Source organism: Diabrotica undecimpunctata, chromosome 7, assembly GCF_040954645.1.
Source record: "Diabrotica undecimpunctata isolate CICGRU chromosome 7, icDiaUnde3, whole genome shotgun sequence".
In the NCBI taxonomy this organism is placed as follows: Eukaryota; Metazoa; Arthropoda; class Insecta; order Coleoptera; family Chrysomelidae; genus Diabrotica; species Diabrotica undecimpunctata.
In genome coordinates, this window is record NC_092809.1 from 151406766 (window position 1) to 151428320 (window position 21555).

Consider the following 21555-nt stretch of genomic DNA (forward strand, 5'->3'; position numbering starts at 1 on the left):
GGCCAGCAGCATCTCCAGATCTTAGCCCCATTGAAAACATATGGAGACTGTTGAACATTGAAGTGGAACGAGCACCGCCACAAGATAAAGAAGGTTAGATTCGGTCAGTTTTACAGGCCTGGAACACTATTACCGAAAATTATGGCCTTGACCTAGTTTCGGGTGTACCTGGACGTTTAGTTAAGTGTTTAGATTTAAATGAAGGTTGTATAAGTAAATGAGATGAATTATTATTTGTTGAAATTTTATATTTCAAGTGATATAAGTGATATAAATAAATACCGTAAAATTATAATTCTGCTTTCTTTTTTCCGGATACTTTCTAGACGGACTATACCTTATACCTATTAACTATCGCGGCTGTATTAATATTATTTAGACACCTTTAATCATTTAACTCAATTTTTATTCTATAACATTTTTCACTTACTCACACCGCTTCTTCTTCTTGTAAATAAAATGGAAAGTAAATTAAACAAAAAAACACAAAAACAAATCTACTTATATTTTTAATCTTAAGTTTACAGTTACAATTACTTAAATATTCTCATGGAAGGGATACTCTGGATGATCGACAATGCTGAAATAAAAAACAAATAATTAATAAACTTTTTATGTAAAATTGATAGTAGAGGTTTTAAATTAGTAACAATAATAATAAATATATCAAGAATATATACGGCAATCAAACAAAGTACACCAACGTGGAGATTAAAGATAAACCAATTTTGTAATTATAATTAATAAGGGCATAAAAAGAGATACCACAACCTACTCAAGAATTAGTAGCTGAGCAAAAAAAAACTTAATAATATAAAGAGTAAAAATCAGACCACTAATTACATATAGTGCAGACAGAAGTTTTTTTAACATGTAACGATATGCATCGTCTCGGTACCGTCAGCGCTCTGTACAGACGCATTCCCACCACAAGTTCCTCTTCCACAAATGTACGCTAAAGGCATATTTTATTCTCACTATAGTGCCAGGTATGTGTTCGGCCTGTGACCTGCTCGAGAGCTGCAAAATTACTTTAACGTTATTTAAATGGGTTTAATGACGGTCCGTTCTCACTACAAGTGCTCGAAGTGGGAACGGTCCGTGCCCGGCATCGGACAATCTTTTCAAACAATATTTTCCTAGCCCATGCCTGGCACATTCCTTGCACAGTCCTACATAGTGTGAATACTTCAGACGAGTTTCGACAGGCAAAATGGTGCGATCAAAATTATTTTCACATCATACTGATGAATTTTTAGTAGGATTAGTTTGTGGCGGCGGGCGAACTTTCGACACCAAATTGTCTTTGTACCTGGAGTAATCGAAGGGTCAAATTTTATTATAGGAAATTTCGACACCGCGGCGTAAAGCAGGTAGGTAGGTAATTAGCGGCGATGGAGACTTGCACCCAAGCAGGACAAGCGGGTTTTCCCAATATTTATTGTCACGGCGGGGGCGTGGCACTTGTGTACTTGTGACTAAATTATTTCAGTTGTAATTTATTTCTTGTTTGACGTTGACTTGTGCACGTATACGGATATTTAAAAAATGAGTTTGATAAAAAGTTCCCGTGGTCGAGATTTATTAGTGGTGGAGCATCATTCGTTCTCGAAACAGAAAGTGTTAAAAAGCGGCGAGATATTTTGGCGCTGCATCCAAAGAAACACTAAGTGTTCCGCAAAAGTGTTTACAATAGGCTGTGAGGACCTCACCATCACAAGAAGTGATTTGGTACATAATCATGAAGCCGATCCAAAAAAGCTTGAAGTAAAGATGGTAACCAATGCATGTAAAAGAAAAGCCCAAGAGGACATATCGGAAAAGCCTGCCAAAATTACAAGAACTGCTGTTGCTGAGTGTGATGCCAATTTGCTGACGGTTCCTGACATAGCTAGCATAAGAAAGAACATTTACAACTGTCGTCGTAAACTGTTACCAGGTCCGTTACCAAGAAGCATATCAGAAGTCCATAACGCGGTTAGTAATTATTCTCCTAAAACCTGTCGCAATGAAAGTTTTTTGTTTTTAAATCATCCTGAATTAAATGTAATTGTATTTTCATGCGAGACAAATATTCGTTTGTTGTGTAAATTAAAAACTTTGTATATGGATGGTACATTTTCATACAGTACCAAATATTTTCTACAATTATTTACTATACATGGCTTGGAAAATGGACATTATGTTCCTTTAGCATACTGTTTGTTAAAGGACAAATTGTCAATGGCATACAAAAATTTATTTTCTTTATTAAGGTCTAAGATTTTTGAAACATTTCAATTATCATTAGAGCCAACTGAAATATTTGTGGACTTTGAAAAAGCAATTCACTGTGCTTTATTGTATATGTGGCCCCATGCAAAAATTAGTGGATGCCGTTTTCACTTACACCAAAACTGGTTTAAAAAAATTCAATCTTTGGGTTTGGTACAAGAATATAAGGATACAAATTCAGAAATTGGAAAATGGTTAAGGCATACATTTGGTTTAACTTATTTAAATCCAGCAGAAGTTGAAGAATGCTTTCTTTATGATTTAATGTCATATAAACCTATAAACGCAACACTTGATATATATGCAGATTATTTACTGGAAAATTACATTTTCGATAGCGCTCTATTTCCACCACACATATGGTCTAATCAGAATCCGTCTATTGCGAGGACCACAAATGCTTGTGAATCCTTTCATTCGAGACTTAATTCTTCTTTTTATTCAACACATCCTTCTATTTTTATTGAAAAGTTAAAAGAATTTCAAGTAGACACTTATGTCAAAATAAATAGTTTACATATACCAGCAAAAATCAAAGATACTACTGTTAAGGCTAAATTGGCATTTTTGGAGAAAATGATGGATAAACTACGATCCCAACAAATACGTAGGTTAGATTTTATAAAAGCTGTATCTTATCATTCCTATAATAGCAAATAAATCATTGTATACAAGTATATTAACGGTAAAATGTACAAAAATTAGGTACTAGTTGTATTATATTTAGATATTATTACAGTTATAAAGAAATAAAATGCACATTACTTTTATTAAAATAAATAAATTAATTAATTATGGTATTTTATTTATGTCGCAGCTATATTTATTTGGTGTCGAATATACCTGTAAGATAAAAACGCGAATTGGGGCTGGTGTCGAAAATTGCCATTAAATTTTAGTCGCTACCTCCTTAGTGTCGAAATTTCCTACGCCCGTTCGTGGGAGATGTGAATTATACGATTTTATGACGCGACTGTATGCAGATGCAGTACATAAGTCTCAGGTATGGAGGGATATTGGAGAAAAAATTAAAATAGGTAAGTAAAACACTACATTTTATCTAGGTAATAGACCACTGCCGATAATATTGGAAACAAAAAAAATAGTAGTAGGATGAAATTCGTTGGAAAAGAAAGACGATGTGACAGAAATAAAAGGAAAAATAATTTACGGGTGATTTGAGTTCGGGAAATAGAGGGAGTGAGTTTTTTAAGGGCAAAAACGGTTTATCGTGATTTCCGACAAAATTATAAGTCCTATAGAAAAAAGTTAAACAGCCAAGTTGTAGGTAATAAAAATATCTACAACTTTTGTATTGACACTTTTTTCACATAACTTCAAAATCTATACGAAAAATTCAAGTAACCGATATTTGGTTTTTTATTTTTGTTTACAGTTTGGTGAAAACTTACCTTTTTATGTCCCAAACACAATACATTGTAATATCGAAAAAGCCCCCTAATTTTAAATAGAACAGTGTGTTTAGGACATAAAAAGGTTTAGTTTCTACCAAATTGTGTACACAAAAATAAAAAATTGTGTAAGATAAAAATTTTCTTCCTCTTACAATGGGTTTCATCCTACTACTATCATCTTTCACTTTTTACTTTTTTTGAAGGCTTTGGCACTAATCTATAAAGTATACAAATGTTTTTATTTATTATTATTTATTTTAATGTTAGTTTAATGCGACGAGTAACAAAAATAAAATCAAATTTTATTATTTTGCCATGGCACAGATCCAGCTTCCGAATTAAAAAATGTTGTAGATTGCTCCCTTACAAGCATGGCATGTGCCGGTCAGGTGACGAGCACGGGCCTGGCACGTCTAATGAGAATAGACCTTAAAGGTGAGCCTACGGCCTACGACCGTACAAAACAGCAGCCGCCGCAAGAGAGAGTCAAGTAATTACCGTTTAGATTTGATGTCATTAATTGTATTTTATTTTTTGGAGATATTAAACAGTGGGTTATATCGCCGTCGATGGCTTCTTCGCCAAGATTGACGTTTTAATTTTTATTCTATATATTACCTAGGATCGAATTTTGTTATGATATTTATTTATTTGGAACATATTTTTATTTAAATTAAACCTGTGTTTGTTGTCTCTTATCTAAAAGAATTACCTGTCACAAATTGGCGTCCGACCAAAAGTAAAGCGTCACAATTTGGCGCCCAAACAAAAATAGATATGCCGCTCCGTCCAGCAACAACATATACAAAGAAGAGAACAAAACGAGAGGTCTATTCTAATTCATTAGAATTAAGATGAAATTGTCTATTATTCATAATATTCACAATATAATTAATATACTTACTTCTCTGCCAAAAACTGCATATTAAATATTTTAGCCTTTTTTCCTTTATCCAATTTTTCTAATGATTTTATTTCTTCGTCATTCAAAGTAAAATCAAATACATTAAAATTATCTGCTAGTCGTTTTGGATTTGTACTTTTAGGAATAATGATTAGGTCTAACTGGATCAAAAATCTAAGTACAACTTGAGCAGACGATTTCTTGTGGGAAGCTGCTATTTTGGTTACAGTTTCATCGTTTAGAATATCTGGCAAAGTAACTTCACTAAAAAAAATCGGGTTTTAATAATACAATTGTTAATATTAGTATATGGGAGATGAGTCAATTTGCCCCGTCAAGAGGCTCCAGTACGTTAGTCTTGTTTATGTGAAAAACTACAAGATAGTTATAAGATCCAGGAAAGCTCTATAAACTAAGGTAATCCTGAAAACCATCTTTCTCCTCAAGGAATCCAGTAAATGGATTTTTAATATATCTGATGTCTTGTAAAGAATATCAGAAATGAAAGGAGAGACCTTCTGACGGACCTCTGCAGCATAAACGAGATACCTATTAATAATACATTTTTCCCTCACAAAGAACAATACAAATACATTTTGAAAACAGTAGGGACAAAGATTTATATTAGACTATATTATATATATATATATATATATATATATATATATATATATATATATATATATATATATATATATATATATTAGATTTATATTAGACTATATTCTGTCGAAAAGAACGTTACAGCCCTCTCAAATCTTAAATGCAGGAGCATTAACATCAGCAGAAATAGGTAGCGATCGTAAATTGGTATTGTGCAAAATCCGAATAAAAACACATATATGTGATAACAAAACACCAGAATACAAAACAAAGATAAAAGTCCTACCTATTCCAAAAAAGAATAACCGAAAAAAGCAGAAACACATATCACTGAAAGTGATGAAGTCGAAGAAAGTTGGGCAAAAATTAAGTCTAATTCGGGTAAGGAAGTTGTTGGTGAAAGAAAAATAAATAAAAATAAATCATTCCCAAGGCGAAGTACTCCATGGTTCTGTACATAAGTAAAGGAAAAATGTAAAGAAATGAAGACGGCTCACCTAAGATTCATGTCAACCAAAGAGGTGTACCATAATTACAAGACAATAAGAATCGAAACACATGCATTTGTAAAAACTATAAAAAATGATCACTGGGAATACTTTTCGAAAGAAATGGAACAAGATTTTTACGGTATGCAAAAGGAAATATGGTGCTTCATAAGAGGCTAAAGAACAGAGGTAAGGGAACTAATAGAACCAAAAACCATAGAAATGGATACGTGGATTGACTACCTAAAAAGCTCAATACAGAGGAAGAACAAACGATGCTAGAACCGGAATCACCAGACATTACCACAAAAAAAGAACTTAATATAAATGTACAGGAAGTTCGGAAAATACTTGAAAACCTGAAGAACAGAAAAGCAACAGGTAAAGACGGGATACCAAATGAAATATTGTGTAGCAGCAATGATAGAACAATTAACAACATTGATTAATAAAATTATAAAACACATAAAATACCGGAAGAATGGAAAAGGAGCGAACAAATTCTACTCTTCAAAAAAATAAGATAAAAGACAGCCAGAAAACTACAGAGGTATAAACTTGTTAAATACTACGCTAAAACTTACAACTAAAATTTTACAAGTATTAATAAATTAAAGGATAAGTTTAGCAGATGAATAACAGGGTTTTCGTAGTGGAAGATCGTGTACAGATGGAATATTCGTTATAAAGCAAATTACTGAGAAATCACTAGAGTATAATAGACCAGCATTTCTGTCACTGATTGACTTAAAGAAAGCGTTTGACAGAGTAAAACTCAAAAATGTAATCCATCTTCTGTATAATAGAGAAGTTCCCCTATATATTATAAAAACTATCGAAATCATCTACCAAAACAACAAAATGGAAGTCAGGATAGATACACAACTTACAGAACCTAAAGAAATAGGCAGCGGAATAAGACAAGGGGTTTTATTGAGCCCCATGCTCTTAATTTTGATCACGGATGAAATCATCAAAAGCGTTAACAAAAAAGACGATACAGAATGGGAAACAAAGAAATAAAAAGAATCTGTTACGCAGGCGACGCCATATTGATAGCTCAAGATGAAGATAGTCTGCAAAAAATGCTCCACAAGCAAAACAGTTTTAAAAATAATGTGTTAAACTAATGATGGCACAAAATTCATTTGATTTAAACGCACATTTAAATTCACTTGATTTAAAAGTTTGGGAGGATTTAGGGCTGCACACCCCCCTTAAAATGTTTCTGTGCGCTTAGATTTTGTTGTTTCTTTTGTATGAAAAATGCTTTCAGAACAAGAAAGTAACGTGTACATTTTTATTATAAAATATCAAGTAGTTTAGGAGATAATGCAAAAAAACAATTTTTATTTTGTAACTTCAAAGGTCTGTAACTTTTTTTGTGTACACTTTTGTACTAAGGTAAGTTGGATTCAATCAATTTATTTTTGTCCCCGGAATGCGTGATTTAATTTATGACATACTTTTTTGAAACACCCTGTATAAAAAAATCAAAATATTAAAATAATTTTATTAGACTTGGATACTTACGGTTTGTTTGATTCCTTAAAATATTTGTTAAGGCCAGGCGCTCCTAATGGAGAGTATGCCGTTACGGTAATATTATTTGTTTTAGCAAATTCACGTAATTCCTTTTGTTGAAAGTAAGGATGTAACTCGACTTGCAAATTAGCTGGTTGTATCTTAGCAATTTTTTGTATCCTTTGAACCTGTGAAATGTTAAAATTGGAAAGACCGATTGTTCTGGTTTTTCCTGCGGTTACTTGTTCTTCTAATTTCTGTAATAGCAATTAGTATAATTTAGTTATGTAACAAACATTATTTATCTTTTATTTGTTTTTTATTAAATAAAACGAAAATAAATGTATGACTCGGTAAACCCAGCCATTATAATTGAATTAAAATGATCTCACCAGACAGCATTGTACAAAAAATAATAAAGGATTCGACTGTTAGTACTATATCTTATATATCTGCAGTTTTCCTTTATTGGTAAAACCCACACACTGAATAAATAAAGCTCAAACTAGTCAATAAAACTCCGTAAGGATCTGTTATAACTTATCGGTACAACACTTTTGAGAAGTGTTAAAGCAAGATATATAACTTCCTTCAACTAATAAAGAAACGAAACAGAACGGAAGCGGACAAATTTGCAAAAGTCATCGCAAGCAGTACCTACATTAGAAACGGCACCTAAAGAAGAAGAGAGAAAGCTTATACGCTAATGATTTGATGCAGTTTTCTAAAAGAAAAATATCCATCCATAGAAAAACCTACAATATGGAACTATAATGCTCTAGAATGAAACAAAATATACAGAGGGGCGACAAAGTCAAAATTGTTCGTGCTCAAGAAAACTTTTTACTCGCATAAGAGACTTAAAGATTAAACTATTACCAATGATTGGGAAACTACATCTTATTAGGGTGCTGTTTTCAATTTTGGTGAAGTCGCTGTAAAGGTATAACATAATCAATATTAATACCTTATTGTAATAGTTTGATAATTGTTTCTTTTTCTTTTTTCCTTAGTCTATTCCAAGTTTTTACAAGAGGACGGTCTATAATAGATGCAGTATTCATAATAAAACAAATAAAAGAAAAAGCTATAGAGTTCGGCATACCAGCGTATATTTGCTTCATTGATCTGACGTAGACGTTTGAAAGGGTTTGCCTGGGAGACATTCTAAAAATATTAATAGAAAACAAAATACCGACCAACATAACAAAGATAGTCCATAACCTAAACCCCAACAATGTAACCAAAGTTAGAGCAGGAGATCAATTCGCTGAAAATATTCCAACACCGGGAGGAATTAGGCAAGGCGACAGTTTAAGCCCCTTCTTGTTTAACCTACTCATGGGCAAAATTATAAACAAAGTAACATCTCTCAATCTCGGATACAGAATGGGCAACAAAAAAATTGGTATGGTGTGTTACGCAGATGATGCAGCAATTATTGCCGAATCAGAAGATGATCTTCAGAGACAGAACATTCAGTTCTTTCAAATAAGCCGCCAACTAATTATGACCATTTCTGTTATAACAATTACTTTTGTTCTCTTTCTGCTGTTCATTTCTAATTATGCCTATCACAGTAACTCCTATCATTTTTCTCTCTGTTGATCTTTGGATAACTTCTATTTTTGTTTACTATTTTAATTGAAATCTTTGTATTCTTGTAACATTAGATTTGCTAGCTAATTCCCAAAGCTGCTAACCACATAACCAAATAATATTTATTATTACTTTGTATACCAGCAGTTTGTTGTCGATTAGGTGTGAGTTGCTTTCCAGCACTCAGTAAAGTTTTCTCTATACAAATCCTAGTTCTAGTCTTTTTATTCATATATACTTGGACCATGTTAAGGGTTTGTCCATGTGTATGCTTACATATTTTACACCATCATACTATGAGGGGTTATGAAAGCCATGTACCTGCAAATATTGAAAGTGTTAGATTCTTTCTGGTTAGTAAGTCAGGCGTATATATCATGAAGACGATCAGACAATCAAGAGCACATTAGCCTGAGGTACACCAAATATGAAGAGGCAGAGTTTTGTGCAGGATTCGCTACACTTTACTAGAGATTTCCTTTCTGCAAGGTACGATTTAATCAGTTTAAAGTAAGGATAAGTTTTCTGGACCTTATGTAGTTCCAGAAAAGTAAGATAAGCCCTGCATGCCACATTTTGTCAAAAGGTTAACAGGTATCTAAAAAGGCGGCAGCACAATATTACTTGTCTTTAAGACAATGTATGACTATTGTGTATAATGCTACTTCTTTTATTGTAGCAAGCTTGTTGTAAAATCCGAATTGATGGTAAGGTATGAAGCTTTCTGTTCAATATATGGTATATGCTAATTGATTGAAAGTGATTTTTACTGAACTTAATTAACTTATAATAATTGCATTGCCATCTTGTGCTTTGTTATTTGAATATTTTGTATAGCGAACAGTATATTTTGAAAGTCTAAAATATTTTTTTCTTTAGATGAGTTTCGATAGTAGCATAAGATCAATTTTTTATCGTTGAGAAAATTTTCATTTCTTGGATATTCTAGTTTAGGGCATTTGAGATCAAGATGTTTTTTTAAGTGCCTGTTGCATTAGTGCATTGCCACAAGTCATAGTGGTAAGGAAATTAAACATGGTGTCCATTATCTTTGTTTACCAGCTTTACAAGATTGGTGTTTTCCTTTTGAATTTGGTTATATATCCTATAGCCCTTATAATGGGTAGAATGGTTTCCAACACAAAGTAGGTATACACTAAATGCTACTGCTACATTCCTTGCGTGAACAGTTTAATGTATGGTGATTACTTTCACACTTTATGCATCTTGCAGGCAAGTGGCAGAATTTTGTATGGCCATAGCATGGCAACGAGATACTTGACACTTCTTATGAGGTGATTTGAAGGAAAGATCCCTGCTTTGGAGTGCTCTCGTTTCATATAATTTGGTTAAGTTTGTAGTTCTACATAAAAACTGAAAGCGCAATTATGGATATAACTTGTATATATTAGATATATTGGTTGCTTTGTGTTCCATTCCCTTTTAAAACATCTTTATCTATTATTTTCTGCATATTACTATTTTTTTATCTTAACTAATTGTGGGTTGGTTGGTCCCATAGTACTTTATTTAAAACAGTAAACCTGTTAGACATTGGTGTAGGTGCTTTTATTTTTTATTGTTTGTTCTAGTTGTTTACCAGCTTCAGGAGTGTCATTTCTTGTTCTTTTGCGGAATTTTGAATCTCCTCTCTTTTCTCTTGATTTTCATGACCACCTTGGGTTAAGGGCTCATAGGTTACTTGATATTTAATATAAAGAAGGAGCATAATTAAAAATAAGAGAGTTACTTTTTTTTTATGTTGATCATTAGTCAACTCTGTCGCTTGGGGCAGCGTACTATTTGTTACGCAGATTTCATTTCTTTGTAAATCGCTTGACGAGGTTGTATTTCTTGATGGTTTTCGCATAGTATTTATTTGGAAGTTATAGATATTTTCATCTTCTGAAACTGATTTTCTTATCAGAGATCTGAACAATTTATTTTATATCCCCATCAGATTGTTTAGGTCCTTCATAATTTGCACATTGCCGTTTATCAAATTGTTTATGGGACGCCTATGAATTTATTTGCCACTTTTTTGACGTATAGAAGTAACACTTGTTTTTTTTTTTTTTTTTTCATTTTTATTGATCACTGATATGTCACTTTTGATTAATGATCACTAATCACTAATTATCTTTTAACGATATAGTTTCGAATAAAAACTGGTTATTGCACTAAATATAGTTGTACTAAATAGTAATTACTGCAAAAATATTTAGTATAATATAAATTGGTTATTATACCAATTATTTTTGTATTAAATAGTAATTAATGTAACTGGCTCCAGTAAAGCTTAGATGGATAATATAAATCTGTTTTTCTTTTTTCTATTATGTTTTAACCTACATAAATGTATTCGGTTTGGACAATCTTCCTGCCAAACTCTTTAAAAATGGTGGTGACACCATTTAAACCAGTCCTTAACCTGACTATTACCTATCATTCCTTAAATCCACATACATCTTTTTTTCTTGTTATGAAATAATATATTTCGGAAAGATTTTGTTTACTTTCTGTCTTTCGAAAAAATATATTAAGTGCCATATCTAACGCTGCTGCTAATTTCAAAATAAGTCAAAATAAATCTAAGAAAAGCAAGGGAATGTTATCTTTTTTAGTTAATAAAAATTTATTATTAATTTTTATTAACTAAACAAGATAATATTCCCTTGCTTTTCTTAGATAAATCTCAATAAGATATTATTATAATAAAACATGAACAATATAATATAATTAAAAAAGAAAATCTAAAATAATATTTCCCTATACTGGGATTTAACTTCATTCGGTTTTAACAATGAACCTTAACGACATAAAGATTCAAAAGAACTACTTGAATTGTCAGCACATGCGTTCTGGTAAAACAGAACCTCACATTTAAACTTTCTAACAATCAAAAATTGCCGACAATTCAAAGAATTGCCTTCTTTTAAATGTAGTTACATTGGGTTTTTCGATTAACCTTGGGTAAACTTTTGCGTTTTAAGTTCAAAGCTACCATACATTTCCAACGTTAAAAAAAAAACTTTTTTTTTCACATAGTAATAAAAAACACCACTATGTTGTTACTAGCTAAGTTTTTTAACATTCTAACTCTACAATTCTAAGTTACGGTAAGATCAATAATATTTTTAATAGATAATATATGGTAGCTAATTATAATTTATTCTCTTTTAGTCCTGAAGAAGCCAAATTAATTCTCTTTGGCGAAAACGTTCGGCAAAACAATTGATACTAATTAGAGTCTTTCTTGCAGATTTCCCTAATATTTAAGAGTTTACTATTTAACTTATCTGCAAATATTAAATTTCTTTTCTATATATATATATTTATTATACGATTAAAAAAATAATAGGAAGGGAGTCGTAATAAGAAAAACAGACTAAAACTCAACAACATAAGAAGATTATAAGAAGATACTTATAAAAGTGTCACATAACAACGAATAAATTTATTATGCTAATTGTTTACACTATTTTTTTATCGACTAAGTCTAGTTGATATTAAACAAAACTAAAAACATATTGATTATGAAGAATATTGGATTTTGTATAGGAAACTTAGAACAGCTGCATTAAGTAAAGATTACAAAATAAAATACCAAAATTATTAAAAAACAACGAGTAAAGAGAAAGTAAAGACTTCTATTAATAACACCTTAACTATAATTAAAACATCTTACGATTTACACTTTTAAGACAAACACGGAATTAGCAACTAAATTCTGACGAAAATTTTGATAATATAGCGGACAAAAACTTACAGATTAATAATAAAAGTTGACATTTATTATAAATCTTTAAACTTAATTATTTATATTTATTTAGTAAAGTACTTATACATTACTTACTTTCCAAACAGATATAATGTCAGTTGGTTGTACGATTTCCTTCTTTTGTTCATTTCGTTTTGTCGCAATTGGAAAATGAGCCAAATACAAATCTACATAGTCAAGCTGCAATTTTTGTAAAGACGTATTTAGAGCTTTTTCTACTTGGTGTGGAAAAAAGTCAAAACGTCCTAGTTTTGTGGTGATAAAAAGATCTTCCCTTTTAACTTTTCCAGATGAAATCCAGTCGTTAAGTACTTTTCCTATTATATGTTCGTTTCTATAAACAGCCGCTGTGTCGATGTGGCGGTAACCGATTTCCAGTGCCTTATTAAGAGCATTTGTCAGTTCTTCTTCGTGTGTTACCTAAAAATAAATAGAATCTTATTTTAACACTTTCTGTTGGTCTCAAAGTTAAGAGACTAGAGAGATAAAGTTAATATCACACACAATAAAAATTTGGGAGGAAGGTTAAGGAGAAAGACATCAATTGGGCTTATGCCGGAAAGGAGGACAACTAATGCCCTGTTTGCTTTGATAATTGATAGAGAAACACGGCGAGAAGAAAAGAGAGCTACTTCTGGTATTAATAGATCTTGAGTAGGCATACGACACAATACATAAACAAGAACAATAGAGATGTATGCGAGAGAAATGGGTTTCTAAAAAGTACGTAAGGCTCGTCAAGGATATGTATGGAGCAGCGCACTCCAATGTAAGTATAATACTTATGTCGGCTTGACCGAAAGTTTTCCAGTGATGGTTGGTTTGCATCAAGGCTTTTTACTAAGTCCCTACCTGTTCAATATTGTTAGGGATGCACTGGTAAGGCGGAGAAGGTAAAAGGGGGGGGGCTTCTTAGTCAATGCTCTTTGTGAATAATATCGGATTAACGAAAAAAAAAAAACAAAAAGGAAAGTTAGTAGCTTGAACACAGAGTATATGTGATACATACATAATGTTTATGAACTATAAAAATATTGTTACGAACATGCTCTCGGCATGGCCTATGTAACGGTGGCATCTGGCACGAAGAACCTTCGCGATGAATCGAGCGCTGTAACATTTGTCAAACAACGAATTAGAGGTGGGACTACCCCAGAAGATTCGACAATAATACTTTTTGTTATATAACGATGTTATGAGTGAGTGAAGTTGATAAGAGAGTACCGAACTGTAAACTGATAAATAAATATATTTATATAAATTCGAACCGCTCGTTTTATTGAAACACGCTACAGTTGGTGTCAGGTGTGAGGTTCGAACCCACGCTCCCTCTCGGCAACCAGTAATGGTCCAGTTGGTAAAAAGAGGGCACCCATGAAACAGTGTTGGTAGTCCTATGGAACGAGTAGCAATCGATATTGCAGGTCCTCTTTCAGAGACAAATGATGGAAATAAATATATCCTGGTAGCCATGGATTCTTTTACGAAATGGACTGAGGCCTATACGATACCAAATCAAGAAGCTGCTACCGTTGCAGAGGTACTTGTTAAAGAATTCTTTAGAGCCGATTTGGTGTTCCCTTGGAGATCCACTCCGACCAAGGGCGAAACTTCGAGTCAACCCTTTTTTAAAACGTTTTAAATTGATTGGTGTCAATAAGACCAGAACGACCCCCTGCATCCTCAATCAGATGGAATGGTCGAGAGGATGAATCGAACGATGGGTAAACACCTGTCCAAAGTTGTATCAGAACATCAAAGAGATTGAGACCAGCACATTCATTTATTCCTAATGGCCTACCGCTCGGCTGTGAATGAAACTACAGGCCAGACTCCAACCTGCCTGATGTTAGGTCGTGAAGTTCGTTTGCCCTGCGACCTAGAGTTTGGCTGCAGACCTTCCGCAGAACATGTTGCAAGCGAAGATTATGTCGACCGCTTGAAGTTAAGAATGAATAACATTCATGAACGTGCCCGACAACACATCCAGTTAGCTAGTGACAGCATTAAAGATTAATATGATTCTCGATGCAAAAATGAAAGCTATGAAGTGGGTGATCTTGTTTGGCTTTATAATCCACAACGTCGTTGAGGCTTGTCTCCTAAACTGCAAAGACAATGGGAAGGTCCGTATGAAATTAAAAAGAGAATAAATGACGTAATATACCCAATTAAGAAGTTGCCGAAAGGTAAACCAAAAGTAGTTCACATAAATCGTCTTGCACCATATGCTGGCTCAAATGAAACAGAAGAAGCACGAACCCTTCAACATGAGATCAAAGATGACCGGCGACCAAGCTTTAATGAATTTATGTTAAATTACGCAGAGAGAAAGAGTGCTAGATTCGGCGTGACGACAGAAGTTCAGCAGGATCTTTTTAGTGTTCCGCATAACGTCTGTCTAGCCCACTGTGTTGCCCAAGATCTTGAGATTACTAAAGAAATCTCATCTGTATTTTATAAGAAGTTCGGTCGTTTAGACGAGTTAAAAAATCAGCAGCCTAAAGTTGGAAGAGTACTGAGATTAGAAGATGGCCCTCTATCTTTGCTGCATCTGGTGACCAGGAAGTCGTATACAGACTAATTTGAAGAAAATCGTGTACAATTATGACATCAAGAATTTGGCCTTACCCAAGATAGGCCATGCCCTAGATAATCTGGATTGGAAGATTGTCAGAAGCATGCTTGAAGTGATCTTCTGAGAAACCGGCGTAAGAATTACTGTGTGTTGCATTAACCCAAAGAGATCTTGTCCTTCAAAGTCAGACTGTTATTTCTTCTTGTAGAGAAGAAGTCTTGTTTCTTCTGCAGAGCTGGAGAGGCCTGTAGATTCCGCCATCCTGGGTCTACATATAGAGTTGCTGATCGAGATGCTCAGATCTAAGAGGGGAGCAGTGTTACGAACATGATTTCGGCATGGCCTGTGTAACGGTTGCATCTCGAAATGGCACGGAGAACTTTCGCGATGAATCGAGCGCTGTAGAAATCCATTTGTCAAATAACGAATTAGAGGTGGGACTACCCCAGAAGATTAGAGAATAATACTTTTTGGTATATATATGTAACGATGTTATGAGTGAGTGAAGTTGATAAGAGAGTACCGAACTGTAAACTTATAAATAAATATATTTAAATAAATTCGAACCGCTCGTTTTATTGAAAAACGCTACAATATTGATTTCAAATATCCATTACGTTATCCATGTTATGTCTTATGAAAGTTATGAATGCTTAATATCTTAGTTATGTAAATATATATTAATTATTCAGTATGCACCTATATCATTTAATTTCATCATAAAATACTAGTTTAATCCTCCAAATTAAAACAAAATTTTATCTTTGTTTCTCGTTTGGGTTATGATGAAAACTCGCTATAAAAAGATCAGTCGATGACCTTATAATATCAATTAGTTTTATAATAATTGTTTTTAAATACTATCAGTGCAAATTAAATAGATAAATTTTAATCGGTTGGCTATGATGAATTTGTACCTTCATTATGTGTACATGTATTTTATTTCTAATTGACAAGTATGATATGAAAAATAAACAAAATAACAATGGTTAATTATTGTAAAGATATTGTAGAAACTGTATTATCAACCATTAAGTTAACTTCAAAAATTCGAATTAAAATTATTCCTTTTATTACACATAATTTTAGATTAGTCGTAGGAATTGTTAGAAGAAAAAATATAATATATTAAGTTCAAATGACAATAGAAAGTATAAAATCCAAAACTAAAATAAGAGATGCCCCACGCAATGGTAATCCATTTCTATAATATTTTTCACCTAAGAAGACCGCTTTGCAATTAAATGCGGGTAACTTTATTACTAGCGGACTAGATAAGCGGCGATATATTTTACCGTACCTTTATGAATAACATTTTACTGCTCTGTTGTTTCAATCAGCACTGCTCAACAAGTTATCGTTTATTGGTTTTAATATTTTATTGCAATAGTACGAGTACGGAATATTTATTTAAACAGTGAATTTATTACATGTTAATTTTTTTCAATTTCTTCTGACGTAAAACAGTAGAGAAAGACTACTAATGTTATATGTAAACTTAATACGTTGACCAGTAAAACAGTACCAGTAAAAAACTATGGCATGTACTAAAAAAATCTACAATAAATAATACGAATATTGCAGCAGTAAAGAAACTGTAAAAATAAGCCATATCAAAAATTAAAGTGGAAAATACCCTTTCGAAAAAATTTCTTGTAACTAAAGGATTGCGGCAGGGGTGTTATCTTACTCCAGTTTTCTTTAAAATATATCTAAACAAAGCTCTGCCAATGTGGAGAAACTTTTGTTTTGGAATGGGTGTACAATTGAATGAGAAGATTATTTTATACAGCCTTTATTTCGCTGATGATTAAGTGGTTATAGGCCAAGACCAAAATGACTTATTTATGACCCATAGAGTTGGAGGAATCGGACACAGTGCTCGGTGAATTCAGACTTCGGAAGCAGAAACCAACGAGGAGAAAACCTAATAAAATTCCTAATGAAGAACAATTTATACTTAATGAACTGCTTCTATTACAAAAAAAAATGAGTAGGAGATGGAATTGAACAATCCTGGACGGCAAAATAAAGAATGAAATAAAGTTTATATCATCGCCGATAAAAATAAAATCGACTTCAGAGACGTCACAGTGCTGGAACAAGTATTTATCGGGAGCGCTGGGGATAGATGGTGAGAGCTTCAGTGGTTATATACATCAAGAAGAAAAGGTCGGGAATGATGAAAATAAGCCAACAAGGAAACATCAACAGATCCAGAAAACTCACAAAAGTCAGAAAAAACTGTAACTGAAGCAATACAAAAATACAGAGACTGCAGATATTAACAAGTTAAATAAGACAGTTACAAAAACATTCATACAGAAAACAAACGAACACTGCACAAAGCGAAATAAACAAATAGAACAACGAATAAAGTTTTATGAGCAAAGAGATCACCAGAAGTAATAGGAATGATATTAGTTACTATAATAAAGATCAAATACAGCAAACAATTCAATTAAATAACAGCATGAAAGTTTTTAGAAAAAAGCTAATTAGCTGCAGAAAAAAAAATAAAGCTGAAAAACATAAAGGGCGAAACACATCTATGAGAAATGAAATCCTTACAACAGTCGAAGAATTCTAACGAAAACTTTATAAAATCCAACAAAAATTACAAAGCACGACCGAAGAGGTAGAAAAAAGGAGAGAAGTGGTTAACTAGGATTCAAAAGACATACCAGAAATTACCAAGGACGAAATAAAACATGCGCTTCAAGGGATAAAAATTGAGAAATCACCTGAAGTAGATGATATAGTAGTGGATACTATTAAAGTTGGAGAAGTTCTCCCCGAAAAAAATCAGTTTATTTAACTTATGTCTATATTACAGCATAATTTCATGCGATTGGAATAACTTTTTAATGATATTAATCTACAAAAAAGGAAAACTTAAGAAAATCGAAAACTATAGACCTATAAGCCTCCTCCCCATTTGTATAAACTTACCAATACAGAGAAAACGATAGAATACAACCGTCCAGTAGTACCAGTTTTTGTTGAGTTAGGCTTTAGAGACGATAGAATTGAATAGAATATTCAAGGCTACAACCTTGTATCGCGAGAATTACATATACATCAGTTTAATTTATAACATGTACAAAAAATAAACAGCAAGTGTGCAACTCCAAGAAAAACTGACGAGTTCAAATTGGCAAGCTCTTCATAGCAGTTCTAGAGTATGCTAGAAACACTAAGGCTCACTAAAAATAATGCTAATAAACTGAGAATCGGAAGGTAGAGACTGAAAAGGTCAATATTAAAATGGAAGACATTATAGAAAAAATATAAAGGCTACAATGGAGATTTGCAGGACATGTAGCACGGCTCAGCAATGACAGATGGTCTAAGAGATTATTGGAATGGAGACCCCGTGAAGATAAGTGAATATTTTTCTGAAGCTATTTTTTGTGGCATTTTAAAGTAGATACTATTTTGTTGGGAATAAGCCACAATTAAAGGTCAAAATAAGTTTATTGACGTTTCAATTTCTTCGGAAATCGTTCTCAAAATACAAACATTAATAATTAATAATTAAAACTCAAAGACAATAAAGTCCCAGGAATAGATGAAATCTGTTCGGAAATGTATAAAAAAGGTGGTGATGAATTTTTTGCAGCAATCCATAAACTAATAGTACTTACATGGCGGAATGAATGGGTTTCAGAAGAGTGACTGAAGGGAATAATATGTCCGTTGTATAAAAATGGTGATCAACTGGAGTGTAAGAACTATAGGGGCATTACTCTGTTAGCATCTGCGTATAAAATCTTCGGCAATGTATTATTTGAAAGACTTAAATATTTTACAAAGGATTTGTCAGTATCAATGCGGATTTACTGCCGGAAAGTCAACTACACATCAAATTCAATCACATAGGCAGATTCTAGAAAAGTCACTAGAATAAAACATATATACATTATCTCTTCATTGACTTCAAGCAGCCTATGACAGTGTGACAAGAACTGCATTATATAATGCAATGATAGACTTTGGGATTTCACCTAAGTTAGTTAAGTTGACCCAACTAACAATGCAAAACGTAAGCTCATGCGTTAGAATTGAAGGAGAAAACTCTACGTTCTTTGACATTAATAATGGTCTAAGACAGGGGGACGCGTTGGCGTGTCTCCTCTTTAATATTGCCTTGGAAAAGGGAATCAGACAATTAAATATTAGAATGAATGGAACTATTTTAAATAAATCGATGCAAATTCTCGCATTCGATATAGTTATAGTAGGAAGAAGTATGAGACACATGGTGCAGTGTTTTAAAAGCCTTGCGGATGCAGCAAGTAAATTAAGACTTGTGGTAAACGAGGAAAAAACCAAATATATGTTAGTTTTTAAAGACCCTCGAAATATCCAACAGAACATTCAAATTAACAACCATACCTTTGAGCAAGTCAAAGAATTTATATATCTTGGATCGCTAGTAAACGCAACAAACACAAGACCTTAATAAGACCAGTTTTGATATATGGGGCTAAAACGTGGACCTTATCTCAAAATGATGAAAGACTTCTTGGTATTTTTGAGAGAAAAATTCTTAGAAACATTTTTGGGGCCTGAAAAACAATGAAAATGGGCTATGGCGTCGAAGATACAACTTTCAACTATATCTGTTATACACCAATCTAGATATTGTGAAATTCGTTAAAGTGCAGAGACTTAGATGGGTTGGACACATTGCTAGGATGTCAGATCACGAATACACAAAGAGATTAACATTTTAAAAACCAGAAGGCACAAGAAGCAGAGGACGACCACGAATGAGATGGATTGATGATGTGGAAGAAGACCTACAGATTTTAAGGGTTAGAAGATGGAGGAAAGTTGCCAGGAATCGACAGGAGTGGCGACTTCTTTGTGAGCAGGCCAAGATCCACAACGGATTGTCGAGCCACTTATGATGATGAATAATTAATAATTATTAATGTGTCTATTTTGAGAGCGATTTTTGAATTGTAGATTGAAACGTCAATAAACTTATTTTAACCTTTAATTGTGGCTTATTCCCAATAAAATAGTATCTAAGATAAGAGAAGCCATAAGGAAAGACCACCGACACCATGTACAGACAATGGAGCATAACTGGATGCATCTTGCTAAAATACAATTTCCTTGGGCCTATGGAGGAGGCTTATGTCAACCAGTGGACATGACAAGCTGGATGATAGTGATTATAGTAATAATGAGGTCTTTTAAGAAGAATTTTTGAAGGACCTAAAATGTATACAAAAACTTGCATTGTTTTCATAATACAACATTTTAAATTACAACAATAAATAAAAATAAACAGGTTTACCAAATGAGTTACTAAAATAAAGCTAAAAAAAGCTGAAGTTAAAAAAGTAAAGTAAAGTTAAAAAATATTATAGCTGAAGGGACATTTCTCTGAGCATAGTTTAAGGTCAATGATATTCATAAAGGTGTTAAATATGACTTCAGTAATTATAGAGTTATAAAACAATCAGACAACACATCGATGATTATTATAAAAGTTATTACTAATTTAGGAGCTAAAAAGTTTTTATACAAATATTATTATACAACTATTTGCTAAATCTTTTCTTTTTAAATATATAATCTTAGCTGACTTTTTAAAACCCTTAAGATCTTTTGTAATACTTACTGTGTACGTTCCAAGTCCTAATACAGGCATTTTGTATCCTCCACTGTTCACATATTCCATTGCCCTTATTTTTGTTATACATAATGTTACATAAAGTAAAATCATAAAATTTAAGAAATGAGGCTTCATTTTGATCGTCGATGTTGAATAAGCGACGACGGTCCGAATAAAACTAAAATCAACAACCGTACTCGCGAGACCTGCAAGATGCAGCGATAATGAATAAAGTGTTGGTCGAGGTTAAACGAGGTAAGTTGATTTAAAAATAAAGAAATTGCGGTTTTCGTAATGTGCATGTTGTAGGCACATTCAAGGTAGAAATGAGTGTAGGTAGGTAAAATTATTTGTTTATACTGTTGTTAAAAACTATATTTTAAAGTAAAAAATGTATATTGAGCAATAAAAAAATGTAATAAATATATAATAATATTTAGATGAGTACTTGAGTTGCTTAATTGCTTGATTGCTTAAAAACTACAACCAACCATTTGAATTGAGTTGCGTACCTGTTTGTTTGTGATTGTTATATAGAATAGAATAGAATTTATTTAGTCAATATACAAAAATAGTTTTGTTTTTGACAAGTCAACGGAATAGTGACAATTTACATACATGCATATAAAATTTTTGCGAATTTAAACATTACAAACAGATATTTAATATTAACAATGTAAGAAACAACAAAGGCACTAAATAAAAATATAAAAACATAGGCAAAAATATTATCATAATAGACAAATACCCTGACCAA

At 32.6% G+C, this 21555-nt stretch overlaps 1 protein-coding gene across 1 annotated transcript; it reads right to left on the minus strand.

Annotated features, from left to right (window-relative positions):
• Positions 1 to 484: 484 nt before the first annotated feature.
• On the minus strand, positions 485 to 21022 carry LOC140447040 (aldo-keto reductase family 1 member B1-like). Its single transcript, XM_072539627.1, has 5 exons — positions 20805 to 21022; positions 12664 to 13008; positions 7218 to 7465; positions 4594 to 4857; positions 485 to 580 (listed from the first exon to the last, which is right to left on the minus strand). Exons 1-5 carry the CDS (start codon positions 20931 to 20933, stop codon positions 538 to 540), a joined length of 1029 nt encoding a protein of 342 aa, XP_072395728.1. The 5' UTR covers positions 20934 to 21022; the 3' UTR covers positions 485 to 537.
• Positions 21023 to 21555: the final 533 nt, after the last annotated feature.